Source organism: Clarias gariepinus, chromosome 18 (assembly GCF_024256425.1).
Source record: "Clarias gariepinus isolate MV-2021 ecotype Netherlands chromosome 18, CGAR_prim_01v2, whole genome shotgun sequence".
NCBI lineage: Eukaryota > Metazoa > Chordata > Actinopteri > Siluriformes > Clariidae > Clarias > Clarias gariepinus.
The window spans coordinates 7,645,425-7,664,343 of record NC_071117.1 but is presented as its reverse complement, the minus strand read 5'-3'; the positions used below and the strand labels follow the sequence as shown (position 1 = coordinate 7,664,343).

Genomic DNA, 18,919 nt, shown 5'->3' with positions numbered 1-18,919 from the left:
TGTCTTTCGGCTGTTCTCTCTCAGGGGTCACCACAGTAAATCATCTGCCTCCATCTAACCCTATCCTCTGCATCCTCTTCTCGCACATCAACTAACTTCATGTCCTCTCTCACTACATCCATAAATCTCCTCTTTGGTCTTCCTCTAGACCTCCTGCCTGGCAGTTCCAACCTCAGCATCCTTCTACCAATATATTCACCATCTCTCCTCTGAACATGCCCAAACCACCTCAATCTGGCCTCTCTGACTTTATCTCCAAAACATCTAACGTGGGTTGTCCCTCTGATAAACACATTCTTGATCCTATCCATTCTTGTCACTCCCAAAGAGAACCTCAACATCTTCAGCTCTGCTACCTCCAACTCTGCTTCCTGTCCTACCGTAGAGCATCGCTGGTCTCGCCACAGTCTTATCACTGTTTTCCTTTCATTCTTGCTGATACTCTTTTGTCACACAACACACCTGATATTTTTCTTCCACCCGTTCCAACCTGCCTGTACCCGCCTCTTCTCCTCCTTTCCACACCCTTCATTGCTCTAGAACGTTGACCCTAAGCACTTTCTTTACCTCTACTCCCTGACGATTCCATTTGGGTCCCTCTCATTCACACACATGTATCGGTCTGGTTTACAAAAATATAAAAACAAAATTAAACCAGCGTTGTGCAGTGTTCTGTTTCCCAATGATTTTCTTGATGACAGACTGTTGTTGATCCATGATCAGTACAGCTCTCTCCCATGTCTGTGAATCGGGGATTAATTTTTTAGCCATTATTCCTGATATTTTTGCATGGGTAAAGTCTCTTTCTCTTGCACACAACTTTGTATTTTCTCCAACTGTGCATCTCTTCAGTGGTTCACTACAGCTTGCCAGACAATGCTGAATCCTCATGCACTCTGATAAAATTATAATAATAATAATAATAATAATAATAATAATAAAAGCTCATAGTGTAGTATCCATTATACTGTATACCCAATGGAAGCCAATAGTGACCTCTGTATTTATTTCCATTTTTACAACCCTGGTAGGACCTCCTAACAACATTCACACATGCATTCACATACTAGGGGCAATTTGGGAGAGCCTAATCTGCAAGTTTTTGGACTGTGGGAGGAAACAGGAGTTCCTGGAGAAAACCAAGCACAGGAAGAACATGCATCCCATGGCCGGAATCAAACCTGGACCCTAGTGGTGCAAGGCAACAGTGCTTAGATTTTTATAACCTACCAAAAAGCTAACAATAATTTAGAAAGTATGCATATTAGAAGGTCAATACCTATGCTAATAAAAGAGGGACGGGACTGTGACTTGGCACATGGAGATAAAGCTGTGACTTGAAATCTTTTAATCCACGCATCTGAGTAAACACTATGTCTTTGAACCTAAGCGGTGGAACAAGCACACAGTCCTCAAACCCAGGAAGCAGAGCAAAGACAAGGTCCTCAAACCTGGGCGGCAGAGTAAGCATAAATCCTTAAACCCGTGTGGCGGAGCAAGCACAGAGTCCCCATCGTGCTCAAGGATGCTGCTGAGCTAGATAGAGAGGGTGCAGTATCTGGCTAACCAGATTTACATGTACATCAGAGCTTTCTATAAACCTAAAAGAAAAAAAAAAAAATTAAACTTAACTCAACTCATGATCTCACGTATACAATATTTAGCTTACGTTTTGCATGGTAATGTTATAGCTGATGGCTGTAGCCAACTTCAGGTATCCATAAGATAATTTCTGAAAGACTGATCTGTGATGCAGCATGAACAGCAGTTCAGAAAAAATGTGGTTGGCCAGCTTCTCTTGTCTCAGAAGTAGCATGTGTTCACTGCTTAGCTAGTTGGCAGCTGTTATATAATAACAGAGAGCAGAGAAGTACTGTATGTAAAAGAGAAGTATGTCTAGACGTTCCAAATCAGTCAGAGAAGTGGGAATTTATAACAAAAGCATTCAAATGGGTTCTCTTGGGTGTTCTTTATTGTTCTTGTTTATACTCGTTATTTCTGACCTATAGTAAAAGCAAGACAAATTTATTTCAGTCAATTATCTGCTACTGTATACCTCTTATCCTGTGTACAGGGTCACGTGGGGTCTGGGGTACACCCTGGAAACAGTGCCAATCCATCATAGGGACACACACACACAAACACACACACACACACACTACAGACATTTTGGGAACACCAGTTTTCTAATCTGCATGTCTTTAGACTGTGTTAGGTTGCTGTAAGGTGCTATATAAATAAATGCTGATTGATTGATCGATTGATTGTGGGAGGACACAGGAGTACCCAGAGGAAACCCACCAAGCATGGGGAGAACATGCAAACCCCATGCACACAGACCCTGAGCTTGGCCTAGGGTTCAATTCCCTGGCTGGAATTGAACCCTAGGCCTTGGAGGTGCAAGATCACCGTTCTAATAACTATGCCACCATGCTGCCTACAGAATGGATTGTGGACTTTAGAATAAATAACATGTATACTGCTATGAAATCTACATTGACTGCTGGGAGCAACAGATAAGGAAACTGCTGTTAACAGGAGGGGATGATAATGCAATTTTTATTTCTTCTTTTTAAAAGAAACTTTTATTTCCTCTCTTTCCCTCTTTCCCTCCTTCTCTTTTCAAACTCATACACCTTACAAATACTTAAACACAAACATCCCCTCAGGTCACTGCAGCACCTCTAACAGCCGCCCCTAGCTCTGTTAAAGGTACAGTAACACACAAGCACACACACCCACACACTCACACAGTTGACTAGAGGACCAGGAACTCAATCATCTATTTCATTTACAAATGTTTGCAATTGTTCCTCAAATAAAGGTATAGTCCAGGTTAGTCTGAATACTGAAGACAGGATACAGGAAAGTACAGGAAAGTCCTAGGGCAGGAAAGTCCTGTCTGTATACAGGCCTTCAGACAGAAACCCAATGATGCAGCTTGTACTCTACTCTAGATAATCTGTGAGTTGTCTGGTCATGGATGTCAATAGCAGCTGTCAGTCTATAAGTGCTCGCTATTTCTATGTTAACCTCCTTGTATGGTTATAACTTTTATTGACAACAGCAACTCAAATTCTGCCAAACCAGTGATGACCCCTAGTACAGGAAACCACGACTCCTTACAATCTATGATGACCTTCAATAGAAAACAAAACCCTGGAGAAGCTGTTAAGAAAATACAGAGGAAGCTCAGATTGTGAATAACCTGGTTTGTGCCCACAGGGACCAAAGCCACCCATCCGATCTGATCCCATGCATTGGACACCTCACATTTGTACAGGCACACAAGCGTGTAAGGCTCATCTGTTATGCAGCATGAATAGCAGTTCAGAAAAGATTTTTTCACAGCCTAAGCATGTGCTTGCTGCCTAGCTGTTGATGATAACAGAAAGGAGGCAGTTGGGTGAAAATTGCCAAGACCAAATTGAGTACACATGGAGTAATGGTCCTGTACAGGAGATTTAGTGTGGATTTATGCCCACACGTACAGTAGCAAGGTATTTTTAGTGGAGATTTTTTATCTGTGGTTTCGGCCTTTCGTCCACATGCAAACACAGTTTTGGTCATTGAAAATAGAGCTTTTGGAAAACTTTGTTTCAAGGTAAGATTTTCCAAAACTCCATTTTCAGTGTTGTTGTGTGAACAGGGGAAACAGAGATTTTGGCTTGTTGTAACGTCACCCCAATGTCTGTGTGCTTGTCTCCTTAATTTGACGTTTATGAGGTTATTTGTGCAATAGTGGACTTATGTACAGTAAACTATTGACTGTGTTAATGTTGGTTACTGGACTATTTACATGCGTTTACATACACGCGCAGTTACTTACACACTATGTTAACAAACAGAGGTACCTAAATGTAATACGAGGCTTACTGCCGATACATACAAAACTCAGAGGACATAGACCCCGCAGACAGTGACGGCGGTTTTGGGCGAGACCCATCAGACATCGGACTAAAACGAAAATTTTTTTTTTAATCAGACATCGGACAAAGCGCAACCACTAATGATGTTCCTAACGGTTCTTAACAGGGTGTTTTTTGTTTTCATGTGGCCAAAGATATTTTTAGAACATAACTCGTGTGGACAGAATCAGAAGTAAAACATAAAAACATTTTTTTTTAAATACCCGCCTATGTGTGGACATGGCTTCATTTATTGATAAGATGAAGTCTAATTAATGTGCACCACTGATCCCCTTTAAATCAATTTTGACTTTGAAACCAGAGTATTTAATAAAACATTTCAAAAATCCTCTACAACATGGTGTAGAACTGCGTGTACCTGAAGGAAACCGGGATTCTTTGTCATTAGTACAGAATAAAAGAGAACCATGTATTGACCTTCTAAATCGGTCAGAGAAGTGGGATTCTATAACGAAACAATTCGTCTCACACCCTGACCTGCCAAAACCTTCCAACATGCTCCTCTTATGGGTGTAGCGTCAGGGTGATAATGCTCGGGATGAAGGTCTATGTCTGCAGCTGGCTCTTTTTCGGTGAGTTTTCTGTTAATCATCTGTTTTCATTCAGAACCTGATAGCATTGATGAGAGAAATCTTCATCCATCTCTTCAGCTGTCCAGAAAGAGATTTCAGCCATTCTTAGGCTGAATGGCAAAGAGAACGAGCAGCTCACCTTCACCTGTTCACATTCATGGGCCGTAACAAACGTAAAGTACATCTGCAGACTTGGGTGTAGTGATAAAGACATCCTTATCAGATCTGTAGGAGTGGGGATTATAGCAAAGAAGGAACGATACTCTTTATACGACAGAGGAAGAGGGCTATTTACTATCACCATCAACAGGCTGAAGAAGTCAGACGCAGGGAAGTATTGGTGCGGAATCGAGAGAACTGGCTTTGACACGTACCAAGAAGTGAACATTAGGATCCTGGATGGTAAGAATGCTTAGTAAGATAATGTTAATTGTACAATTATTAAATTATTAAAATGTAACCAATATGCTATATATTTGAAAGTTTGCATATATATATATATATATATATATATATATATATATATATATATATATATATATATATATATATATATATGATTTTTTTTACTATTGTATGTCCACAGAGAGGAATATTATTCTCCCTCGTATTTTCCTATTATTTTTATGAGACATTTATGTTTTGATAATGTTCTGGAAATTTTGAAATGGAGGGCAACAAAGTTAAATGGGGTTCTCTTGGGTTCTCTTTTTGTTTTTTGTTTATACTGATTCTTAACTGCTGTGAAATCTACATAGACAACTGGGAGCAGCATATAAGGAAATTGCTGAGGGGATGATAATGTAATTTTTATGACGTCTTATCTCTCTCTCTCTCTCTCTCTCTCTCTCTTTCTCTCTCTCTCTTTCTGTCTGTCTTGGCAACACAAACAGCCCCTCAGGTTACTGAAACACCTTCAACCCAGACGACCGTCATGACTCACGTTAAAGGTAACACACAAGCACCCACACCCACACACTCACCCACATACACACAGGTGACTAGAGCACCATGAACTCGACCATCTATTTGACCTGGAAATAGCAACAGTTCCTCAAATAAAGGTGACACGCACATATACTTACATAGACTATTTCTCACTATGACTTTCATCTCAGTTCCTCGTTTCCACTCAAGAAACACGTTAGCTGCACTTACAATACTCTACATAGTTTATTTTTATTTTCGGCACTATAAAGCTACTTGCCTGAGTACGATCGTACCTCCCTCCCCACTCCCTCTAGGCCAGCTTTCACATTAATATTATTCTGTACCCTTGCATATCTTCACATTCCTGTACAGAAGTTAGCAGTATAAACCTTATTGGTTTCCAAAGAAGAATGACGCACTCATCTGCTCTTCTACTTTATCGGCTATGACCATGCTATTCCCACAATGATAACACTGTGAGCTGGGTGCGTATACATATTTTGAAAGAGGACAGGCAGAGTTTATTGCATCTCATTCTAAACCATGGTCTATTTTTATGGTTTCGGCTTTTACGTCTGATTGGAATCATGATCAAGTACATGGTACCATGCTAAAGACAACCTTTTTAAGTGGACTTAAAGCATGGTAAGCTGATTCATACTTATTGTCCTTCACATTAATCCTAATAATTGAATTTGTTTTTAATCATTAGATTTAAGATTCAAGATTTAAATAACGTTATTAATTCCAGAGGGAAATTCCTTATGCTCGGTTACAGGTGCTCACAGTTGTTAACTAAGAAAAGGTAATATAGGTAATAAATAATAATAATAATAATAATAATAATAATAATAATAATAATAATAATAATAATAAAAGTTCCTAAAACAGTAAGTACCATCAGAATATGACTCAAGACCACTTGTAAGTATTGCACAGTAATCTAGTATATGTATGTAATATTGTATTATTATATGTAATCTTGTATTACATATTTTATTGGGAAGTAGTATTGCAGTTATCATATTATTAATATGGGTAAGTGTTACTGACTATCTTTAAACGACGACTCAAGACGCATCTGTTTCTCCAGTACTTGGACTAAACCCCCCCCCCCCACACACCCCCCCACACAAAAAACCCACAACCTCTTCCCAGTTGTGTTGGACTAATGGCACTTAGTTATTAGCCTAGTTAACCCAGTGTAAGTATGTATCCAATGATGTAAACTTAAAAGCACGTTTTGTAAGTCGCTCTGTATAAGAGCGTCTGCCAAATGCCTAAATGTAAAAGTAAGTGTTAATGTCCTGTTGTGTAACAGTTAGCGAAAAATCCACTACATATCCACATACATTTGTGTATGTGTATTATTCTTAAAACCAATAATAATAATAATAATAATAATAATAATAATAATAATAATAATAATGACTGATGATAAAAAACAATGTCAGTTTACATGCAAAAAATAAAAAAAATAGGATTTAAAAACAACTTGCATAACTGTGTCTCTGCAACATTTTCCTGTTATCCTGAAATAACAGGAAAAAAATATTCAAATTATGTAATTGTGACATTTTAGAGTTTTAAGAGCAAAGTATAACGTGTATTTCTTGTATTTGTTAAGTCTGAAGTATAAAAACTTATAAAAGTTAGGATAAAAGTTGCTTATCATTGGTTAACTGTTTAGCTAGCTATTGATTGGCTCATCTAATAACGCAAAAGCCTGAAACCTACCTGCAGCTAACATTAATGTTACGTAATAAGACCAATGGCGTGTCAATAAACTTTATATTAAACAACATTCACCACAATTTATTTATTTTTAACCTGAATTTTAAACTGAAGTCCAGACTAAAGATGTGTCTGTTGAAACAAAAGTGATAAACTAATCTACCTGTAAACTCTTTATCGTTTTATACCATAGCAGACTTGTAGGTTTGCCGTGTCACAGTAGCAGCATCTGCTGGTTACATATGTGTAATGCATGCATTGCAAAAACAACAAAGAAAGACCCGGAATCGATTTGGAAAGCTTATGTTATTCTGTAACTGTAGCGCTTTATTTCTTATTTTAATACTTGATATTTTAATGATTAAAGTATACAACTTTTGAGGGCACGGTGGTGTAGTGGTTATCACTGTGGCCTTGCACTTCCAGGGTCCGGGTTCGATTCCCAGCCAGGCTCGATTCTCGTCTCTGTGTGCATGAAGTTTGTGCATGTTCTCCCCATGCTTGGTGGGTTTCCTCCGAGTACTCCGGTTTCCTCCCACAGTCCAAAGATATGCAGGTTAGGCTAATTGGCGTTCCCAAATTGTCCATAGTATGTGAATGAGTGTGTGAATGTGTGTATGTGTGTGCCCTGTGATGCATTGGCACCCTGTCCAAGGTGTACCCTACCTCATGCCCTAAGCTTCCTGGAATAGGCTTCAGGTGCCCGCAACCCTGAATACAGGATAAAGCGGTATAAAAGATAAGCGAGTGAGTATACAATTTGTGTTGATTTCATAAATAACTCCAAATAAAAAAATCTATGCTTGGTGGGTTTCCTCCCACAGTTCAAAGACATGCAGATTAGGCTAATTGGTGTTCTCAATTTGCCTGTAGTGTGTGAATGTTAACCACAATTATACAAAATGAGAATAAATACAATAGTCACCTTTGGCCTCTACATCCCTAGTTTACTACAGAGGTCCCTAGATAGGTGACCTTTTCTTTGGTGGCTTTATTCACCTAGGCTTAGAATGAGAGCATAAAGAGATCTTTACACCAGGTCATGACTTTATTATATATATATATATATATATATATATATATATATATATATATATATATATATATATATATATATATATAATTATTATTATTAATAATAATCATAATTATTATTATTATTATTATTATTATTATTATTATTAATAATAATAATAATAATAATAATAATAATAATAATAAACTATCCTGTAATACTGTAAGAGTTCTTCATTTCTCTACATTCTCAGACAGACTTTTTAAAATCAGGGATTTCTTTGGAATTGTAACTTCTAGACAGCCTTAGAGGTTTATTGCAGTTTGAAAAGAGGGAAACAAATCATAGTCCTAATAACTGTTACAAATGTTTGTTTCATGCATTTTATTACAAACATATGCATGTATATTCCTTGCATGTCTCTTCAAATAAAAGGGTAAAAAATTATTGGACTGCATCAAGCCAAAAAAACAACGAAGGAGATTTTAAATTATTGTAACTGGTTTAAACATCCCTTGACACATTATAAATCATGGAAGGATAGTGCTGAACCATCAGTTTTGTGATACTATGGGATGCAGGATGGATCCTCCCTGAATTAGACTTTTTTCTTTTTTTTCGTGAAGTTTACATGGGTGCCTGATCGGATTGGAATCCTGAGGGTTTGGTGGCCAGGCCGGTGGCACTGGGCTCTTTTCCTGCTGGTCCCTGTCCGTTGCAGACCGTGGTGTTCTGGTGCCTTAATATCATGGCCAGTATTGACTTCTATTAGTGAACTGTGCTGTATTGGCCCATTGTCGCATTGGACCAGACAGGTTTGTCTATGTTAGCACAGGTATACTATAGATAAGTGCCCCTGATCCTGTCACTAGTTTACTGGTGCATAATCGATCATTTATGTTTATGTGGTAAAATTATTTACATTTACATTTACACTCTTACCCAGAGCGACTTACAAAAAGTGCTTTAAAGTTTACATCACTGGATACATACTTACACTGCGTTAATTAGGTTAATAAGTGCTATTAGTCAAACACAACTGGGAAGAGTTTCTTTTTTTTTTTTTTTTGGAGGGGGGTGACTTATCCAAGTACTGGAGAAACACATACATCTTGAGTCGTTGTTTAAAGATAGTCAAAGTCTCTGCTGTACGGACATCTAGAGGAAGTTCGTTTTACCACCAAGGTGCCAGAACAGAAAAGAGCCTGGATGAATGCCGCCCTCGATCCCTGAGAGATGGTGGGATGAGGCGAGCAGTGCTGGAGGATCGCAGGGAACGTGGTGTTAAATACCAATACGTCGTATTTGGTGTTAATATTATGGCTGATCTTTGCAAATCAATCTTTCAGGTCGGAACAGTTACATTCTTGTGTGTGTATTTGGCCTGCTGATTATTCTCATTCTGATGTGTCTGGCACTTCGGTACAGCCAAGCAAGAACAAGCCATGTGGTGACAGGTAACCACACACACACACACACACACACACACACACACACACACACACACGGCTTGCATTACTATTTACATGCTATACCATTATGTACAATGTAGCCTTTATTCTTCATAAGAAAGCTGCAGAAAGATGTTAATACTAATGTCAGTTTCTTGCTCTCCTGTATACAGATTGTCTCTCAGTGTTGATTTCTCATACACCAGGTAGAGGCACGGGAAACAACAGGGTGAGCTAATACAATGATCGGTCAAAGAAAATTTTCATAAGTAAATCACTTGAGGATTTTTAACACCCTCAACATTTCCTCTTTCAGGTCAATCAGAGCTCATCAGTGGACCAAAACCCCACAACTGTCAATCCAGTGTATGTCAACATCGATTTCAACCTCAAACATGAAAATGTTTACCAGACGCTACGGATTAAAGCCACCCAATTAGACTCTTTATATGAGACTCTATCTTCTGGTACTGAACAATCAGATCAATGAAAGGAGAAAAGACTGAAGGTTTCAAAGAAAAGCAGCGTTAGTGAACTTTTATATTTTAGAGATGATTAAACCAGGCCTGAAGTGTGATGTTGCTTTTATACAACAGTTATTTTGCTCCACGACTGGAGGAACTAACTAACCACAACTGGTGGAGCTGGCGACTGACATTTTGCAACTGACAATGATTTTGGATTCAGCTGTGTGTTAGCAGCTAATTAGCTTGTCTTAGACGTAAGTTAAACAGCATAGAGTGCAAATTAGAATGACTTAAAATAATTTATTAATCAGACAAAGCCTTGTTAAAAGTGCTGTTACCGTGCATTATCACAACTCGTAGAATGCCTCTTGTCCAATAGGATTGCTTGATTGGAACTAAGTGTTGTACAGTAAAAATATTGAATACCGAGTCATGCTGTTATATGTGGTGTGATAAGGAGGAGTTACTGAAGTTGATTCTTTTTCAATAACGGAATATCTCAAAGAGAATATATAACATTGGGTATTTTAGGTGTATACAACAGTAGAGATTTATACTGTATATAGCATCAAGTTTATGGTGTCTTGCCATTATATCAGTACTTTCATTTCTATGCATTGGATGTGTTAAAGGCTACATAAATGAAGTCTAATTTCTTCGAATTTTGTTCAGTTTTATATTATGCTCATTATTGTATGTTAGGAATCAAAGAGGAGTCAAATAATTTAAAACTGCAGAGACGTTCCTACTATAAAGCATCTAAAAAATGGACAACTGCAATGATACTAATTAAGGAGATGTACTCTCTTAAGCTGTGTAGTGAGTGGATTTCATCATGAGTTTATTTGTAATAAACGTAAATACTGCATGAAACTTACAAATGTTTAATACCAATTCCTTTATTTCCCCCGACACATATGAGGCAATCATACAGCAACACTAAGCACAGGTTTTGCTTTTGCCCATGCAGGGCACATTACTCCTTTGTGGCGCTTTACACTGATTTAGAAGCTAAAAACAGAAAGGAAATAAAAACAAAATTGATCACACTGTTAAAACCAATAAGCATAGCACAAAAACTACATCTTTCTTTTTTTTGGTTTTAATTATTTAAATTAAAAAGTTTGGCCTTGGTCTTCAGGTACATCATGAAATTAACAGGTGCTTAAAAACAATAATTATTAACATACTGTCATTTAATCATCATCCAATTCATTTAAACATCATTTGGACAGATTTAATCTGTTTATTACTTTTAATGACAATTTTTACAAGTTTAATAAAAGTAAAATTCTAGGATGGATGAAAAACATCCAAAATCATTATACAACTTAAAGGATTTTTTCAGTAATGTGAAATGAACAAAATCTTCCTCTCTTTCAGTACAATTAATCTGAAAGATTAATACACACAGCAAAACTTGATGGTGACTATCTAAAGAGGAAGTAACCCAAATTTAGCTTAACAAGCTTAACAGCTCAATAAAAGGTTTTAGAAATCTGGATCAATTAGATTAGATTGATTATGTACTTAAGAAGCATTTGGTCTTTTATTTATTCCTCAAAAAAAAAAAAAAAAAAGTAATTCCTTTTCCTGTTACTTGAGCCTGGTTACATGCATGACAAGGTGCCCACTCTCAGGTGCTGAGAAAAACAAAACAGGCGATTCTTGTATCATTATCCCTTCCGGATGAAATCGGATGAAAACACACACCCATAGGGTTAAGTGCTTCGTTATTTACTTCATACACTAAAAGCTGTGAAGCTAAACTATGTGAAGATGTAGTGTTAGACTGTATGTATGTTTAGTGTCCTGGACTAATACATTCTTTCATTAATATACATAAAAAAGAGAAATAAATCTCTGGATATAAAACTCCTACTGTACACACACATCGACTATCCCAACAAATACTACAGTATTATAACGCTACTGTATTTTTATCTTTGGCCAGACTGTGAAGTATGTTACAATTTACACAGTGTTAGAGGTTTCTGTACATCTCTGTTGCTCCTGCACATAAAAAGCATAAAAACAAACAAAACAATAGACACATCCGTCTAATACAGAGTATCTGCTTTAGACTCTGATCTGATATCCCTCTGCGCTACTACTGTACATTACCAGATTTAATTTTCTTTACGTGTGTTACAGACCCCTGGAGTGGTCATAGACAGAAAAAAAAAAGTGTGTGGAGTTTGTTTCTATATCTTGTGCAACAAAATGAGCATAATTTACTTATTTAATTCTCAAAATTTTCTGCTACATTAAATTTTTTTACTAAATGTCCAAACTAGGGGACCAAAAATATAAACTACCAGACAAAAGTTTGGACACACCATCTACCTTCATGGTCTTCCTTTATTTCTACAACGCTTGAGGCGTCCAAAAATACACAATAATCTCCTGTGAACAGTTTATATTGAGATGTATCTACTACTCACGTTCTGTAAATCCTTCATAACGGCTCTAATCTGAGGTGCTGTTTGTTAATTGGTGATTTTTCTTTAAGCTGGTAACTCTAAATGAACTTCTCCTCTGCAGCAGAGGTCAGTTTTGTTCTTGCTTTTCTGGTGTATCATGGTGCTTGATGCTACATTAACCTTTTGCAAGTGCACTTGACAATACTGAACTGCTCCAGAACAGCTGACCTTCGTGTCTTAAAATAACAACTGCCTGTTGCTGTTGTTACATAATAACCTAATGCCATATGCCTTACTTCATACTGTAATTTTGAAATCTTTAGTATTGTTCTAGAATGCATCAATAAACATATATTAAAAATAAACCAAACACAGAAGCAGAAGGTGTGTCCAAACATTTGACTTGTACTGCATATCATGATAAATCTGAGCACTCCAGGGCACCGTAGTTTAATCAAGAGCACCAGACATGAACTGTTTTAAAATTTCCATTATGCTTTGTGTAACTTGAAGCTCACACTCTGATATTCATCTCTCAAAGGATATCTGTATACAGATCACCGATTTTAATATTGTATCTAAACAGACAAAAAAATACAACCTATTGCGTGATATACAAAAATATATTTACAATCCAAATCTACCAAATTGCACACAAAACATGCGAAAAAGGAAGAAAGAGGAGTTCATGTAAACCATACAGCTAATAGTCCTTTTCAGGTCTTAAAACCAGGAGGTTACTTATATTCCCTCAAGCAAGCTCATGAAAGCCAGCCTTGATTTGATTAACCAGAGAAGTGACTTGAGCAACCGCAGAAATCAGAAACAGCAAAAAAAGAGCAAACTTTTTCACCTTGTTTATTAAACTATACAAGTCATGAAGGAAAAAAAAAAAGAGGGAATACCCTGTGCAGTAATAACAAAAGCATAGGAGCTTCCTGGAAGAAAAATATAATCAAACATCTATTGGAAACAGCCAATAATTCAAAGAGGAGTCATCATCCATGGACCTTAAACGTTAGCCTGAGAGGGCTTCTCCTTAAAATATGTGTCGCAATAGTAACGGAGCACATGTTAGAATTAAAATCCCAAGCTGGGAAAAACAAACAAAAAAAACCCCACAATACCCAGGCTTTTGTTTTTCTTTCCACTTTGTGGAATTTCCCCAGCACTTTAAGGAGTTTTATTCCCCAAACCCAACCTTTCTGATGAAAAACAACCTAAATAGAAAAACTCGCAGCAAAGGCTGATCATCCAGAGAGACTCGTTAAACTGTCTTTCAGTTCAGCGTTAATCAGTTCAAGGTTTAATGTGCCACAACGTTCGGTTTGTGGACGCAACATTGTCCTGTGCAAATGAGTGCAAGACCCGTGCAATAATGTCCTTGGGATCCTTGGTCTCAAACACACCCTTTCACAGTTTTGCCTCCGGCGTTACGAGGGTAGAACCCGTGCGATGGTGTTCTTGGCGTCCTGAGTGAGTCTCTCTGGAAATCTCACCTCGAACTCGACGACTAAGTCGCCCCGGCGGTCGGGGCTCTTTGGTAATGGAAGGCCTTCGCCGGTGATGCGCCGCTTCATTCCAGGACGGATAAGGGTGTCCTGGAGGGGAAGGTTGACGGTACGATTATCCATTGTAGGGACCTTCACTGTACAACCACAGAGAGCCTAAAAGAGGCACGAACACAGATGTGTGTTATGTTTAGTTTTTTTTTTTTAATCACCACAATAACACATTATTGTTAGAAGTTTAAATTAAAAAAATGCCACTAAACTTATGCCCTACTCACCTCTTTGAGTGAGACCTTGGCTGGATAAATTATGTCTGATCCATCCCTCTTAAACACTGGATGCGGTTTGTCCTTCACAATGAATACGATGTCCGCCGGGATGTTGGTTGGCGTCTGGTCACCCTCTTTAGGAAAAGTAATCTTGGTTCCCTCCTTCCAGCCCTTCTTCACTTCCACTGTAAGGATCTTGTCCTCCGAGCGTGTGGTACGGCCGTCTGGGTTTAGTCTGCGGCGCGAGATTTTCATTTTCTTTGTGCAACCACTGAACACCTCCTCCAGGGTGACACGGAGCTCATGGGTGACTGGCGGGTCCTGCTTTTTCTCTAACCGCCCCCCACCAAAGTGGCGTCCACCACCCAGGCCAAAGCTTGCAAACGGATCGTCCACATCCATATCATCTTCGCCACCCATGCGGCCGAAGAAGTGCTCGAAAGGGTTCCGGCCACCAAAGAACTCTGTGAACATGGCGTGCGGGTCACCCTGGAAGGTGTACGTGAAGCCAGGGCCATTTGGTCCACCACATCCACCAGCTCCGCCCTTCAGCCCTGCAAACAGAACAGAGTTTCAGGTTGTGTCTTGCCTGAAATGTATTTAACTGTAATTATGAACTGCTATGAGTCAGTTTAAAGGAATGCGGATGGTGCACTACAGCACGGTCTTAACAATGCTTCTTTAAAGATTCTGTGAAAATACTGATAAGCAATTGACAACTTGACAACGATTGGTATTTAAAGTCATTGTGTTAATAAACCGGAAACTGGTATTACAGGGGGTAAAGATATGAATCTTGATTCTTTTTGAGGTGATTTAAGTATCGCCATACTGACTCCAAAATCATTATAATTTTTTTTTTACATTTGTAATAAGGTGAACCGGTCGATTGGCCAGTGACCAGAATTGGCAGGTTTTCAGTTTGATTGGCCATTACCAGTTTGCACACTTTTCCTACCAACTCTGTAAGCGAAGTGCAAATTAGTTGAAAATCTAAAAAACTCTGCATGCCCTCAAGCTTACTGTCAAGTTGAGTTTTGAGACTTTTGAGTCAATAAAATGTTGCCGTTTCTTTATAATGTTACAGGTGCACTCAGGTTGCAGGCGCACTCTGAACTATTCACATATATTCATCCTGTGTGGTACTAATATTAACGTGGGCCTATACTAATATTGGCACTAATAATAATTATTATTAATAATATTGGAACTAATAATTCTGGCGGATGACAGAGATATGCGCTGCTCAGTTAAATGTTATGTATTTAAAGTTAGTTTTGTTTAAATGCTGCGCTTGGTTTTTAAGTGAGGAAACTAATGTCTAAAACTAAAAAGATCACGATATTTATATAATCGAATCAGAACCTGGGGTCGTGAGGGGACTGGTGATTCCCGCCCCTAAATAGTATGGAGTCAGGCTGGCATTGCTTACTAAACATATAATAATAGTAACGGCCTGCAAATAGAGTCTGACAAATTTCTTTCAAAAATATATTTGCCATGACAAGCTGAAGCTTTTAGTTTTACTTCACATTTCATCACTTTTAGCTTAGTTTAATTGTCAAAGAGATTATTGCACAAAAAAAAAAAAAAAAGATCTGTGATAGTGTGTTTTTTCACAACTGACTTATGTGTTAAAGCCACAACATATCCAGGTTTACACACATTGTAAGAAAATAAATTTATAAATATTTAAATAACAGTTTAATTATTTCACCGTATGCAACGACTTTAAAGTTAACTTCTCCTATATGATCTAATATGTCGAGTGTGTGTGTGTGTACAGTAACCCAGTTTCCCCTTCCCTTCAGAGACCACGTGAACTTTGGGCCAGGACAGGCGCGCGCTTGGAATATTCCAGCAGCAGCGCGCGCCTTTCCAGAACAACCCTAGTGACGTCAGAGAACTGCGCGAGCCACCAGGATTACTGTATTTTTACCACGGTGTCAGCTGTAAAGTGGAGTTTAATCGTGTTTTAGACGCACTTTTATTATTCTTATTTTTTGACACTAATTTGTTGGTAAACGTCTAACGTCACGCGTTGTGATATACATATTTTGTTTTTTTTTGGTTTGCTAAGTGTTGGTGTCGGATACGTGTAACGGACGCGCTACCTAGCTAGGTTTTCATTTTGTTCTTCCTTTAAAATAGACGTATGAGTAATTGTATAAGTGTAACATTAATTCCCGTTATTTAAAGAACGATTCATGACAGAAATCTCCGCTTGTAAAAATATTAATTAACGATTCGCTTTCCTGAAGTATCGCGAGATTGTAACGTGAACTCTGTTATTTAAACACTTTAGCACCCCAGGAAAGCAGCTCTTTATATTTGCGCTTTCAGGTCGGTGTGGTTATAAAACATTCCAGCTTGAATTCCTTCACCGTCACACCACCGAGCTGATCCCAAATGGCGTTCTTCTAGGGCACTAGATAAGATCCAGGGGTTTTGTAACCCATTTGCCATACACAAGTTAAGAACTGGACTGCACCCCCAAAGTGATTTAGGATGCGACCCTGAACTTCGCGCTTACTTTTTTTTTTTTTTAAGTTTAGTGTCTGAAACTATTCCTAAACCAAACACGTCATAAACGTCTCTAAACAACTCACCTTCTTCACCGAAACGGTCATAGATGTCCTTCTTTTTCGGGTCGCTCAGGACGTCGTAGGCTTCTGCGATCTCCTTGAATTTCTCCTCGGCTCCAGGTGACTTGTTTTTATCCGGATGGTATTTCAGAGCTTGTTTGCGGTACGCTTTCTTGATCTCGTCTTCAGACGCGCCTTTCTGGATCCCCAAAATGCTGTAGTAGTCCTTTCCCATCTTCACCATCTAGAAGATTATCTACGAGTCTGATTAACAACAATAATAATAATTTTAAAATGAACTTAACCAGAAGTTCAACAAAGTTTCCTAAACACCTTCTTGTTCCTCGGCACTTGTGTTCAGGTTTAACCGCGTTACTCGGTCAGGTTGCTGGTCCTAGTCTGTAGCTCCTGAACCTAACGCTGGCCGTTTTTTAAAGCGTTTCCGAAGGTTCGAGAAGAATCTAGTAACATCAAGGGCTTTCCTGGCGCCACTTCCAGACTGAGCACCAATGCACCAGGTGTAGGATATATAGTGCACTAGAAAGTGTGTACACTCACATAGTGCCGTCTAAGGAACAGAGTGCGCATGTGTAACAGGACAGCGGATTCTAGAACACAGCCTGAGTGGGAGGAGCAAACGTCAGAAATCCTGTTCTCTGATTGGTTGAGATGTAAAAACCAGGAAGTGTGGCAGATGCTGAGCTGCCAAAACAAGACTGCCACGCCCAGTTACGATTGTGGAGGTGCCAACGACAGATAACTTACTAACTAGCAACAATAATAATTGTTAGTATTCTTGTGAAGTATCATTATTATTATTATTTTTAAATGGATAAGAAAAGAGAGGAATTCTGAAAGATATATGGATTGGAATCAAAAGCAACATTGGCATTCATGGCCCCTAGATGGACCACAGAAGTAGATAGATAGATAGATAGATGTTTCCAGATTATTTCTAATGCATTGTTAATAAGTGTTTGAGCAGGCAGAGAAACACTTTACTTTCCTAGATTCTATTAAATAATTATTAATTTTATGTTTAAAGAATTAGGTTAGGTTACCTTACTTATAAATGTATGTATTTAAGAAAATTGTTTTGCAGTAAAATGATAATAATGACACCTGTTTGTGATGTGCAGTTTTAAAACACATATAAAACAAAAAACAACCTTAAAAAAATAACAGTCACATTATTCAAGTGCTCAAGGCTCCACCACTCAGGACATAAATCTAGAAAACACTGTAAATAAATGGATAAGGACATTATGATTTCAAATAATAAATTATTTTTTTTCGAGGCCAACAATTCAAGAACAAATTGTTAAGATGACATTTTGAAAGTAAAACTAAAATTTTGAAAGTAATACTACAATTTATTATGTAATAAAATAGAAACATGTTTCAATAAAATATAATAGAAATGAATGTAATAGTAAGTAATATGATTTATAAAGTAAGCCAGAATGATGGGGTTTGGAGGTAATGTCACATCAGTGCTTTGTCATTTATTCACAGCCTACTTTTAAACAGATTTGTCTGGAGGAAGCACTCTTCCTTTTTATGAATGTCATAAAACAAGAAGAAGCAGAAGAGATTTCTCCAGATGCCTCTCACACAATGACCTGATGTGGGTTATCAATAAAGTCTAAAAGGATCCTCATGTATTCAGAGACAATACAACTTTGTAAAAACATTAGAAGTGTTTAAAGCGTGTCTTACACCAAACTAGCTAAACCATGGATATTATTGTTATTTATTTATATTTGTTCCTAAGGAAAGGGCAATTTAGTAGAGCAGTGTTCAAGCATAACAACACATGTTTCACAAGTAAAAAGGGTTTCACAAAACAAACAGTAAAACAGCCTAAATAATAATTTAATAAAAAGATAATAAGTATCAAACAGCTACAATGTTGGAAAGATTAACATTTTTGTATCATTTACAAATTTGATAAATATGCGTACGTGTTAATCTTGGAGGAAACTTTATAACTATAAACTGTTTTGTATGTGTTGGTGGTGCTGGGGTTCTAA

The 18,919-nt window shown here is 37.8% G+C and overlaps 2 protein-coding genes across 3 annotated transcripts; one reads left to right on the top strand and one right to left on the bottom strand.

The window, feature by feature from the left end:
* Positions 1-4,321: 4,321 nt before the first annotated feature.
* On the top strand, positions 4,322-10,972 carry LOC128506448 (CMRF35-like molecule 5). Of its 2 annotated transcripts, XM_053476886.1 has the most exons (7): positions 4,322-4,501; positions 4,580-4,903; positions 5,395-5,451; positions 6,028-6,076; positions 9,530-9,637; positions 9,805-9,860; positions 9,948-10,086. In XM_053476886.1, exons 1-6 carry the CDS (start codon positions 4,459-4,461, stop codon positions 9,839-9,841), a joined length of 618 nt encoding a protein of 205 aa, XP_053332861.1. In that variant the 5' UTR covers positions 4,322-4,458; the 3' UTR covers positions 9,842-9,860; positions 9,948-10,086. The 2 variants fall into 2 exon arrangements, with proteins under 2 accessions (XP_053332861.1, XP_053332860.1); XM_053476885.1 differs by lacking the exon at positions 6,028-6,076 and having other exon boundaries at positions 4,327-4,501; positions 9,948-10,972.
* Positions 10,973-13,072: 2,100 nt separating this feature from the next.
* dnajb1b (DnaJ heat shock protein family (Hsp40) member B1b) lies at positions 13,073-17,376 on the bottom strand. The gene is made up of 4 exons (XM_053476883.1): positions 17,220-17,376; positions 16,911-17,130; positions 14,311-14,855; positions 13,073-14,188 (listed from the first exon to the last, which is right to left on the bottom strand). The coding sequence occupies exons 2-4, from the start codon at positions 17,128-17,130 to the stop codon at positions 13,955-13,957; spliced, it is 999 nt and encodes a 332-aa protein (XP_053332858.1). The 5' UTR covers positions 17,220-17,376; the 3' UTR covers positions 13,073-13,954.
* Between the last annotated feature and the right edge of the window lie 1,543 nt (positions 17,377-18,919).